Raw genomic sequence first — 12,486 nt, 5'->3', positions numbered from 1 at the left:
CACATGAGCTACAATTGGGTTGTGTTCTCAAATGCTATCTATTACATTCATATCCAAATCGTTAAATGTATCTGAAGATAATTCACGTTTACGACCATCAAAATCCAACTCTTCAAATTCATCGTTAGTTTCTATTCTAAAGTCTCTATATTGATTGTTAGCCACCATATCTTCATCATCACAGGGTGGTGCAACTGATTCTGGATCAAGGTCAATACATTGAGTCGGATCTTCAAAATGACTAAAGGGTGCATTCAAGTTTTTATCCAACTCTACCCTACTCATATTAACATATAAATGCACTAAATTGGGGAATGACTCGTAATTGAGAACATTAAGTTCCTTGCATGACATAAACCTTATTGATCATGATAGTGTTAGATTAGGATGTCTATATATTATTTTTAACTGATTTGCTCTCATATCTACACTAAGTGACATCCCTACCATTTCAATTAATTGTTAAAAAGCCAAGTCAACTGTTCACATTTATGCTAAAATCCCCACATGGTAGTTGGTCATAATAACTCTATCAACACCATCAATCACATTAACATTTGTAAAACATAAATCCCAAACATCTGTCCGTCATTTTCTAAAAGGAAAAAAAGACAAACAATACATTATTAATTATCAAACTTAAATAAAACCAAAAAAACAAAAAAACAAAAAAATTAAAAAAATAACTTAGTTTGAACATCAAAATTATAAAAAACTAAAAGAATTGGGAAAAAAAAAACTTTTTATACTAAAAAAAACTCTAAACTTCAAATTAATACTAAACTTTTTAAAACTATTTTTTCAAAATTAATACTAAAAAAAATCAAATATTATAAGAACTATATTAAAAAAATCACAATAATTTTGTATTAAACTAAAAATACTAAAGTTTTTAAATTATAAACATAAAAGTTTATAAGAATTATATATATAACAAATCACTCAAATTACTATTTTTGTGTTAAATTATAAACTAAACTTTTTAAGCTATAGACATCAAAGTTAAATAAAAAAATCAAATAGTATAAAAAAATATAAAAAGTCATTAAATTAGTAACTTTTTTTTTAATTAAAAACAAATAAAATACTAAACTTTTTAACTAAAAAACAATACTAGAAGATAGAATGTCATATAAAAAATGACAAATAAACAAGATTACTTTTTTTTTCTATTAAAAAATAATAAACAAAAAATGTAGAGATAACTAGAATTAACATGGTATGAACAAGATATAATGCCTAAAATCTAATGTTTTCAACAACAACAATAAATCCTAAAGACCCTTAACACTAATATTATTTAAAATGCAAAATAAAATATTAACACAGTAGATCTAACATAATATAAATAAAGAAAACTAATAACATTATTATATCAATATTAGTGATTCAGACTATTAAAAAACTATTATTAAATTGAGACTAACATGGTATAACATATAACATATAAGTATTTGATACAATATAAAAACTATAGGTTATGTATTATATTTGATATAACATATAAGTATATATACGTATAATAAGTTAGTTATTATATATATATATATATATATATATATATATATATAAATTTATTTTATTTTTTAAAATTTTAAATTTAAAAATTAACCCCTCCTCTTAATTCTCTCAATTCGACGTGTTGGTGGGCAGTTTTTTCACGCATAATTATTTTTTCATCATCTTCTTCATAGAGGAGTAAGGTGTGAAAAGTTCTGTTCTTTTCCTAAAAAATTTTCCTCTCTCTCAAACTCTCTCCCTCTTCCAAAATCTCAGAGCCCACACACTCTTGAGAAGTTCTCTACTCAAAAGAGAATGCAAAAGGTTCTGATTGGTAGTGTCCTCACGAATTGTTCGTGACCGATTCAAGGGTTTTGTGAAGAACAGTTCTTCAAGGGTACGTATTTCTCCCAACATTTTTTTGTAAAGATGCATGTTGTAATTTTTCTCGTTAATGAATATTTTTGTTCAGTGATTTTTGTATTATGTGAAAATTGAAAATTGGATCGATCCCTACTTCAGCTACGAACTTCATAGTTCCTTTGATTGGTATCAGAGCGATGGTTTTTTGTCCCAATTTTTATTGTTCTAGAACTGATTTTATAGATTTGTTGGTGGGTTGCATTCTGTTTTTTTTTTTAAAAAATATATATATATATATATATGATGAATGAATGTGAATGTTTACGAGATTGGACCTTAGTTTTATCGCTTTAATTTGACAAATTTTGGTTTGTAAGGGCCCTTTGTTTTTAGGCATTGATTGTGATAGAGTCCATATTTCTTTGTTTTTGAGTCGTTCGTGAGTTTTTCTTTTGTGCTTTTCTAGGGAAATTGAGGCCAATATCGAAGGAAATTCGAAGGAATTCGCAACTGTATAGTGGCTACTGTACAGTAGCGTTGCAACGTTATGCCCTAGCGTTGCAACACTGCGAAGGGCATGATGGAATGTTCTTTCCATAGCATTGCAACACTAGGTCACAGTGTTGCAATGCTCTGAGACGAAAAGAATGAATCTCTTTGTGCGCGGTCGGTTTGTGGCTCAGTTGATTCGTGTCTGGTTCGCTTGGTTTGAGCGATTCGTGGTTGGTTCGGGTGTTGAGTGGTCTGGTTCATGCGGTACAAGACCTAGTTCGTCTGTTTTGAATCGGTTGGCTATTACTTTTGTAATAGCTAGTTGTTTTTAATTAATTAAATTAATATAAGTGTTATATTAATTTAATTAGTTGTTTAGGAGTCCAATCTCGGTCCAATAATTGTTTTAAATTATGCATATGATGTATGATTTAATTTATATATTTATATGTCATAATGTATTCCATATAGTAGAATCCCACCATAGGTTATGAATTATTCATGCATCATTTATATATAAATTTTACAATATATAGTTGCATGATTTAATTTTATAACATGCTCATGCATCATATGATATAAATGTTGTAATATATGTTTGCATGCATCAATAACATAGCAATGCATCATTTATATCATAAATGTTATAATATATAGTTTGAATGTATGGATGGATGTATGTTATTAATTATTTCATTACCTTAGTATATAAGTGTTATGTATGTTAAGTAATAAAATGGTATTGCATGAAGCATGTCACTACTTTAGGTTATTTTATAATTGTTATAATTTACCTAAATATGCTTTAACATGCAATAATTGGTTTTAATTTATTTCAGTTCTTTTATAAAAGTTATAATTAAATGAAATTAGAAATTAAAATCAATAATTTAGAATTGCATACAAAACTTACATTAAAATCATTTTTCAAAAATAGTTTTAAAACATGATTCACATAAACCTACGGTCATATTTCTAATGAAGTTAGAAATTAGATTAATCTTTTAATCAATTTAATAGGATTAAACTGATTTTAATTAAAAGATTAAATTTGTAGTAAATGTATCCATAAGGGACCTTTTGTCAAAGGCTAGTTTTGTCTAAGTTGGGGTATTTAGGCTAATAAAAATGGAACACCCCTACCTGAGAACTGAACTGGAAAGGTGAATTAGATAAATTTGCTACTTATTGATTAGGGTTTATTAAAGTATTTAATCAATATCAATCAAAGTTGTTTAACTATTCAAAGCAGGTGTTACTTTTGGGCAAATTTAAATAATCGCTTAGTAAAATAATTAGCCGTATTTTTCTAAGTTAAATTAACCCTAAGTAAAACACTCAATGGGAGGAAAATGAGTATATGATACTTCATTTTTCTTTTTCTTTTTCACATATCTACCTATAAGTTCACACCGTGAGATGTATACTCGATCTTGATGCACCTTTGCTTGTGTCACCCTACGGGTGGTGTTTGTATAGGTCAATACCAAGGTGAATGGAGAGACTGTTTATAGTAAGTAGGAGCGGGACATGTGTCAACGCATCTCTCGATCTCTCTCATTAGTTTGTAGTAAATTTTCATGCTCGGCCTTGAGGCACCTTCATCTTTGCGACACTATGAATACAGTCCGCTTTGGAGATGTTACAATTGTTGTAAAGTGCTACAAATGATTTGATCCTGATCATTCATGTGGAGACATATGAGTGGAGGTATACTATACAAAGAGGTTTGTATAAGACTGCACCACAAAAAAATTAGTCTCATTATATAACACCATTCATAATAGAGATTTGCATTTCACCAGAACTCAGCCTATGAAGGCGATCTTTTTATTTGTATAGGTGAGAGTAACTAGATCACTGACTCAATAAGCCTACCATTTTGGGATTCGTTGATCAGGGAGTTGGGATGATTCCGGGGCTTGAACAATATGGTGTCACATCCTCCCTTGGCCCAAGAGAAGTTTGGTCATAATTGGACTATGACTTATTGTTTATTAAAAGAATCAGTTGTACTTAAGGAGTTAGATGTAATTCCAAGGGCTAAAAGGTAATTTTGGCTCATCTGTACTTACGAGCAATTTGTGAAGGGTCATCATTTTGTTGACTGGTTACATCTTATAGACACAGAAATATATCTGTAGTGCAAAGAGTCTTTAATGGAGTGGTCGGTCATCATTTTGTTGACTGGTTACATCTTATAGACACAAAAATATATCTGTAGTGCAAAGAGTCTTTAATGGAGTGGTCGACAATTAATAGATGTTGAATAATTTAATTCAATGAGTTTAATTAATTATTCAACTACCATTGAAACTTCAATCTACAAGCCCATAAGGTCCACTCTATAGCTCAATAGGGATTATTGAGAATTAATTTTGAATTAATTTGAATTGTTCAAATTAATTGATGAGATTAATTATATGTGATATAATTAAATTAATTATATATGTGATATAATTAATATAATATATTTGATACATTATAATATAAAGTTTATTTGAGAGAAAATAAATATTTGAATATGAAAAAATAACAAGTTTAATTTTTAATAACAATGATTATCAAATGTTTTATCATTTAATCATCCTATCCGTTGACTGTCATTTAACAAATGAGAATTTCGTCCATAAATCAATGGGTATATGGAAAGCACATCTCCATACGAATCATGTACTCAAATGACTGCTAATTCTATAGCACGTAATGATAACTATATTTATATAGTACGAACATTCTTGACCAAACACTACAAAGATTTGGTCACCCTCAATTCAAATCCAAGATCCAAGGCTTCTCTCAATACTGCTTGCCATTCTTGCAGCGTGGCGTTTCACAAGGGGGAGGAGGCACACCGAAAACCCAATCGAGAACGTTCAAATACTTGGATCGAAATACCTCCCTTTCCTGAGCATAACAATGCATTATAATGGAAGTTGATATGCTGAAAACTATCACATCCGCTCTCTTGAAATTCAACGATGGCGGCAAGTATCCCAAATCCGTCATGCTGCTGAAGAAGCTCTCGATACCTCTGGCGAGGCAATAGAGTGAGATTTCTATCCTCCTGCTTTTCTTCTCAATGGCCAGTGCTAAACCTGTTAAGAACTGCTCAAAAAACAGAATTTTATCAGGCCTAGAATGAAAGCTCTTGCTCCACCTAAAATTTATTGTAAAAGATAGTTCAAGCAATACCGTTGCAACAGCAACCAATGGAATGTTTATTTTCTTGAAACTCCTTGCGGTCAGGCATGTCCACATCCTGAAAAAGAATGCAAACCTTGATCTGTTAGAGCCGAAGCTTGATGTTTAAGAAAAAAAGTTAGGTGATGGCTCGGCAGCATCCTATCTTTGTGCAGCCTAGCCAATTAAATTGTCATGTGACAATTCTTTTTAAAAGAAAACATTAAATTATTATTATCTTTTAGTATCTTACAAAAAATGATGCATGATATATGTGTGGCTTAGGCTGCTCCTGATCATTGTCCATTATCAAGCAATTAATATTCTTTTGTAATCACTTATGATGATTTTATATAATAGTCGACTTTTGTTTGTTGACTTAGCATGTTGATGTTGTTACTCTTTTCCCCACAGTATCAAATCAAATCTTCAAGTGAAACAAGAAGTCCACATAAAAGTGGAAGAAAATAGTAACGACAAAAATAGAAGCCAATGCACAGAATATAGGTGGGAAGAGATACGAACCAAGCAGATGCACAATATGCAGAAAGGAAAAGACTTGATCTAGCAGTTCCGAGAAGTCCCCTTGCTAAAATTTCGTATGGCCTGCAGAAAAGGTCATATAACATATTCTTCATCTATCCAAAACATGGAAATTCGAAAAATACAAAATAATAGTTGGAAGAAGGCACCCAGAAAAGTCATCTCGATAAGCAAATATTTCGTAACAGTCTTCAAGAGCAAAATTATATTCACAAAATAGGTGGCAATCTAATTACTTGTTCTTGTTCAACCATGAAGGAATTGAATTATCATTTAAGCCAGATACCAACCCAAGAGTGAAACCCAAGAAAACGCCATTTAAAAACTGTCTTAAAAAGCTATATTTTTCCAACGAAAGGTTTGCATCAGTAAATTTCCAAATGTGTAAAATGAGCTGGAAAAAAAAAAAGAAAACCCTCGTTGCTCATGAAATAAAATCCTATGAAGGCACTCGAGTAACTAGGGGGCTCTTTAAGTGGTTCACTTGTGATGTAATCAGTAATCTAGACAATCTTTCAACCAGAACAAGCTGGGGAAATTAATTAAAACCTTACTTGAAATCATAATCTTAATTGAACCAAAACGTTTCATAATGTGTATAAATCATATGATAGTCAAATTGAAATGTTACCTATTCATGAGACCTTCACGATGAACTATTAGAGCTGGGATAAGATAAACAGGGAGGTAAACTGGCAATGCTCTTTTATATCCTCGAATGAGAAAGGAAAGAAAATGGCCACCACATGATTGATTTCCATGTATAATCTGCATTAAGCAAGAAAAAAAAAATCCTTAAAGTCTGAACTGCAATTTTAGAGAGACGTGAAAGCGAAAGCCTATGGGGTCGTTATGCAGACTGAAAATTTTAAACTTGAAAGATAACTGCAGATAGGGTATACTCTCAAAAGTAATTGCAATTTCTAGCTAGGGAGACTTCATAATCATTTCAGACATACAAATATCTAGTCGTCATCATAATTGACTCAATACAATTTGTGAGAAAACAAAACGAACTGGATAAATTGTGGAAAGATATTTCCCAAGTAATCAAGGAATACATTGAAGGGGTCTCCACTAGAAAAGTCCCTGCAAGGTCTTGGTACAAGCCTACAAATGGAAACGTTCATTTATAATATAATCTTTGTTTTCTCCCAAATTCCCACCCCAAGAATTTGTGGGGTAGGGAATGAACATAACTCATTTCTAATGTTCTGAAATGTGCCTTCAGTTTTCAAATGAACAGAATATCATCTGTTTTCAGATATTCAATTGCATTTAGTTGAACAGGATAATTGTTGTAGTTGTGTGTGCATGTGTGCAGAGATCTGTTATGACTATTTTGTATGTGCATTTAGATTTATTTGAAGCAATCTGTTCATATAATAGTGCTCTAACTTGTGCATTTTTTGTTCATGGAGAAGCACGGATCTTCCAATATTACAACTAGACTTCTTTGGGATGGTAACCAGCTGACAACTGAAAAAGTTCAAGATGCCAAGTAAACTGGGAAACAGGATAGAGTTGGACCAGAACAAAAGTTCAATTTTGCATCAGGTAAAATTAAGCATGTTAACGCCTAGAGTTGTTGTCTGCTACAATGGTTGATGTTCTAATATCTGAGTGCATTCACATATTTCATGCAACATATTAGGTACAAATACATATAATTTTACTTTTGAGAACAAAGGAGTTCTTTTTCATCTGGTTGAACAGAGATGAATACAAAATAAATAAATTACATACCATGCATGGAGTCTTCATTTGCAGATTTAATCTGACATTCGCACCCATGGCACTATAGTACTTCTCAATCGCTTTAAATTTATTAGAAGAAGGCATGCCTGATACGAAACTCTTTAAACCTTCCAAGATTACAGTATCCTTTCCACCATGTGTATTGAGAAAGGACCTAAATGATGGTGGTAAGCTATCTTGCTTTAACACGTAAGCAGACCTGATAATGATTCTCCTAATTAAGTGTTTGCTATTGTAATTATTAATCACTTATATGGATACTACAAAGAAATAGCACAAAATAATTTCACATGCCAGCATAAAGTAGTTAAGCATAAAGCACAATATGTTTCATCGGGATGATCAGAGAAATGACCAACATATTCCTCCACATATAAAGAACATATTGAGAAGAGGTGAAACACAATAAACAAACAAAAATTAGCTCATCACTAGATTTATTACTTTAGTTTAACCAATCAATGGTTGAGTTGCTTCAGTGCTGTGCACTGTAAAACAATTAACAAGGGCAACCATTCTGTTATGCACGCTATAAAATTAACTCAAGGGAACCGAGTTGTTCCCCCCACCACCACCAAAAGAGAAAAAAAAAAAAAAGTATTGATAAGCCAATCTAAACTTAGTCAACCATTTTTTACTTGTCAAGCTCAAGTCAGAACTTTTTCCAAGAAAGCTTATAGGTACTGCTAATAAGAGGAGTATTAAGAATAATTTTATAATAACATATATCAACCTGGTATAAATACATGGAATAAGTTTTTGGCTACTGTTTATAAGTTCTAGATGTCCGACGCATATACCATCCTGCTGAAATAACAATGAAACACAGTATTCACAACTGCATTATATCCAAAAATAGATTTTGTTCGACTGTTACATCATTTGTTTATAATTATGATAATACAAGTCATTCACTGGTTTCCCATCTGCTTGGGTTTGCATTAGTGTACTATGGATTAGGTGTAGTGATGTGAGGGTTGAAAGCTAAATTTATGATTCAGATGCCACGATCATGCAGGAAAATATGCAACGGGATGAGTAAAGCTTAAAACTGGAAAGTGACAATATTATATAACACTGTAGACCTACTATATTTGAATTAGCAGCAAAACATGGTAGAGCAGAAATATTTCTTACAGGATCTGGGAAGAGGAGAGACACATAAGGAAGATATCACCATAAGACCACGTGAGAGGCTTACAAATATGCCCAAACCGCTTGCTTTTAATCCCACAGCGCGATGCCAAGACCGCAGCACGCATAAAAATGTAGATAGCCAAGGTCTTATGTTGCGTATTTAACCCAGTCAGAAGCATCGACGGCCCAGCTAATGCTCCCGCTAATAGTGCCCTCCAACTTGCAGTCCTGAACTACAAGAGAACACTAAAAAAATCAAAAGGATAACCAAAAAATTTCTAGAAACAGCGAGAATTCAGGATTACAAGATCAGAATAGAAAAGAGTCTACCTACGGTGGCCTCCCAGATTGCCAACTATCTCATCAATGGAAACGAATGTACCAGCAAAGGTTCCAAGAAAGAGACCGTATCTCAAAGTCTCCTTCAAAGCCATGGAAATCGCATCTCGATTCGTAATCACTCCTTTCTTCCTAAACCAAACATAAATCGATAACACATTTGTTTACACACGGTAACATGCAGATAACCTTCACAACCAAATTTCAAACAACCTTACCCGAGGGAGGCCAAAGCCTTTCTCCGCTTCAATCCAGCGAGGACCGAGAAAAGAGAGAGACCACCTTTGAGACCAGCTCCAATTGTGAAGCCTTTAGCAGAAGCAACAAGGATCCGCCATAGCTTCCCGGACTCTCTCAACCGCGTCGAATCAAGCCATAGAGAAGAGGAAGAGCAGGAAAAGGACGGGAAAGATGATGAATCCGCTGAACCACAACCACAATGCTCGCAATAGGAATCGCCGGATTTAGAGTTAGCAGGTGCTTTGGCATCCCCATTCTGATGAGCACGGCAATCACATCCGCCGTCGGCGTCGAAGCTTCCGACAGCAGACGGCGACATGATGGTCCCGGAAGCGGAGGCTAGGGCTCCCCCTCACGAACGTGAGTTGAGTGGAAGAGGAAGCGAGATCCCAAATGGTAGCAGAAAGGAATTGAGAGATAAAACAGAGAAGCTTTGTGCTAATTCTTGCTTGAGCATGAATTAATTAACGTGAAATCCCTGTGAGTTTATAACACTTGAGTCTTAACCCATTTCTAACTTTATCATTTTTCTCTCTTCCTTTTCTCTCTTTAGTTTTGGTATGATTAGTGTCTTACATACTTAAAGAACGGAAGGGAAATTTTTTTTTTTTTTAAATTACTTCTTTTTTTTTTTTTAATTTTAAAAATTTGACTTGATTTTTTAAAATATAGATAACAAAACATGAAATTTATACGTTCAAGAGATATTTATAGGTAAAGATGTTCATTCTCCTCATGAGGTCCGTCTCGAATAGGATTGTGAATCGTCGATTGGATAGAAAATGGGAGAGAGAGCAGGGGGAGAGATTTCTCCCTACTAGCTAAACGAGGACAGGAACAGAGAATACATTTTCCGTCCACGGCCTTGACCCTGTCCCAGTCTCGATGAGTATGAGAATACATTTTCCGTCCACGGCCTTGACCCTGTCCCTGTCTCGATGAGTATTACACACACATAAATACATACATAATAATAATAATAATAATAAAACTCACATTCTGTACAGAATGTAAGTTTATAATATAAAACACATATATATATATATATTTGAGGAAATAGAAATTTTCTCATTAGTATGGTTAGAGAGGAACTTGAAGTAGAAGATGTCGCATCAAATTTTATAAATTGAGGTGTTACGTGGCAACTGGAAAATCTTATTCACTATTAAAATTTATTGAGTTAGGTTAAAGTCCACGCTTTCTTAAATTAGTTATTTATTATATAGTTTAATGCAAAGGATAATAGTACGAAGTTTTTGCTGTTCGTACCATACCTAAATAAAAACATGAGGCAAGGAATTAATGAAGGAAAAACACGTTGCTCCACCAAATCACGAATTTTAGATGGTTGTCTCTGATAATGAGAAAAATGAATTGCTCACTTCCAATGCTTTTCTTCCTCTTAACAATAATGAATATGATTGAGTGTTAGTTGAACTAGTCAAACATAATTCATAAATGATGTTCGAATTTTTCACTTATCGAACTTAAAAAAAAATAAAAAAACACGAAAGTGTTTATGATTAATACCATGAGCTATTTGAACAAGGGGAAAGAAAAAGCTTAATACCATGTGCCCAACAACACAAAAACCAAGTTCTCGTGAAAAATAGATTTTTATATTTATCAGAAAAAATGTGATTGTTAAAAAAAGTGAAAATGTCTCAATTTTATTAGGAAAGTATACTCTTTTTGTTAATATGGCTTGATAAATATAGAGTACCGACTTGATATTTCTCACTTTCTTTTGAAAATGATTTTGAGTTCGTTCGAATTATCTTTTCAAATTTTTAATTTTTAACAAAAGTATCTTTGACAACTACTCAAAGTAACCTATTAAAAATGATTTTGAGAAGTTGTTATAGATGAAAGCACATTGATCTAAATTCTATTTTTTTTTCTTTTTAGTGTTTAATTGAAAGCTCCTCTCAACAAAATACGAAAAAGGACCAAAATATCCTCGCACTTCACTTCTGCACCCGCCTACTCTACCAACCATCAATGGTAGTTTGACGATGTTTTAAATACAAATTTGAAATTATTAGTTCATAATATTTAATAATTGTCTTTCATAATAATTTAATATTTATAAAAACATTTTTATATACATCAAACCAAACATGTATATACTATATTTTTTTTTCACATGAAAGTTTTAATTCCAAATATCTTTTATTTCCAACCTGTGACTTTTGACATTGAACTGCCTTATCTCAAGTTTGGCAGCCAACCAACACCTACATTCAACTGTTTCTGAGGAAAAAAATAAATATTCCAACTACATTGATTAGTTCCTTACTTTTTTATGCCTAAAAATATTTAGAGTATCAAAGTATTTAATGAGAGCAAGAAAAATAATAATACATAATCAGGCCAAACATTTTACAGAGCCATAAACAGAAGATTTTCTTTGAATTCATATCTTTCACGATAAGTACATATAATTGCATTATACTACACGTTTTTTCTTACATTGAAAATTGTATGAATCCCAGTTGGTGAAAATCCTTACATACCTAAAATCTGGTATGTTACAATGAAAATATGAAAATTGGTTTCTGTGGAACATTCTTTTTCAAAACGAAGCTCCTGTAGCAGTCAAAATTTGGCAGTGATTAATATGCTCTATGAGCAGCACTCAGTCCAAGGGGAAAGAAGGAAAAAAAGAAGAAATAAAGGGATTTTAGGACATTGAAGAAGCAACTGTATTTCTTAAACTGAGAATTAACAGGGAACACAGCCAGCAAAAGCAATCATTGATACCATAATCTGGTCATGTTTCAAGGGTATTTCTAATGCTCAACTGTGAATTGTATTGGGCCAACTGATCAATCTCCTCCTACATTCTGTTGTCATTGTTCATTCCACTTTAAGGACAATCTTCATGAACTCATAAACGAAAAAACTTATGGCAGCTGAAGGAAGTACCTG

At 32.5% G+C, this 12,486-nt stretch overlaps 1 protein-coding gene across 1 annotated transcript; it reads right to left on the bottom strand.

The window, feature by feature from the left end:
* Nucleotides 1-4,900: 4,900 nt before the first annotated feature.
* Nucleotides 4,901-10,111, bottom strand: LOC150029991 (uncharacterized). Its single transcript, XM_090310185.1, has 8 exons — nucleotides 9,534-10,111; nucleotides 9,307-9,447; nucleotides 8,977-9,204; nucleotides 7,828-8,038; nucleotides 6,713-6,849; nucleotides 6,064-6,144; nucleotides 5,551-5,617; nucleotides 4,901-5,463 (listed from the first exon to the last, which is right to left on the bottom strand). The coding sequence occupies exons 1-8, from the start codon at nucleotides 9,872-9,874 to the stop codon at nucleotides 5,155-5,157; spliced, it is 1,515 nt and encodes a 504-aa protein (XP_090166311.1). The 5' UTR covers nucleotides 9,875-10,111; the 3' UTR covers nucleotides 4,901-5,154.
* Between the last annotated feature and the right edge of the window lie 2,375 nt (nucleotides 10,112-12,486).

The sequence above is a fragment of the Benincasa hispida genome, unplaced genomic scaffold (assembly GCF_027475165.1).
Source record: "Benincasa hispida cultivar pf3 unplaced genomic scaffold, pf3_genome.v1.1 HicScf715, whole genome shotgun sequence".
Lineage (NCBI taxonomy): Eukaryota > Viridiplantae > Streptophyta > Magnoliopsida > Cucurbitales > Cucurbitaceae > Benincasa > Benincasa hispida.
This window is presented reverse-complemented; position numbering and strand designations above follow the sequence as displayed.

Coding starts and splice junctions, on each gene's coding strand:
- LOC150029991 (XM_090310185.1), bottom strand. CDS start 9,874: ATGTCGCCGTCTGCTGTCGGAAGCTTCGACGCCGACGGCGGATGTGAT. Junction 9,205..9,306: donor AATCTGGGAGGCCACCGTAG/GTAGACTCTTTT, acceptor CTTGTAGTTCAG/GACTGCAAGTTGGAGGGCAC. Junction 6,145..6,712: donor CGTGAAGGTCTCATGAATAG/GTAACATTTCAA, acceptor CCTTTTCTGCAG/GCCATACGAAATTTTAGCAA.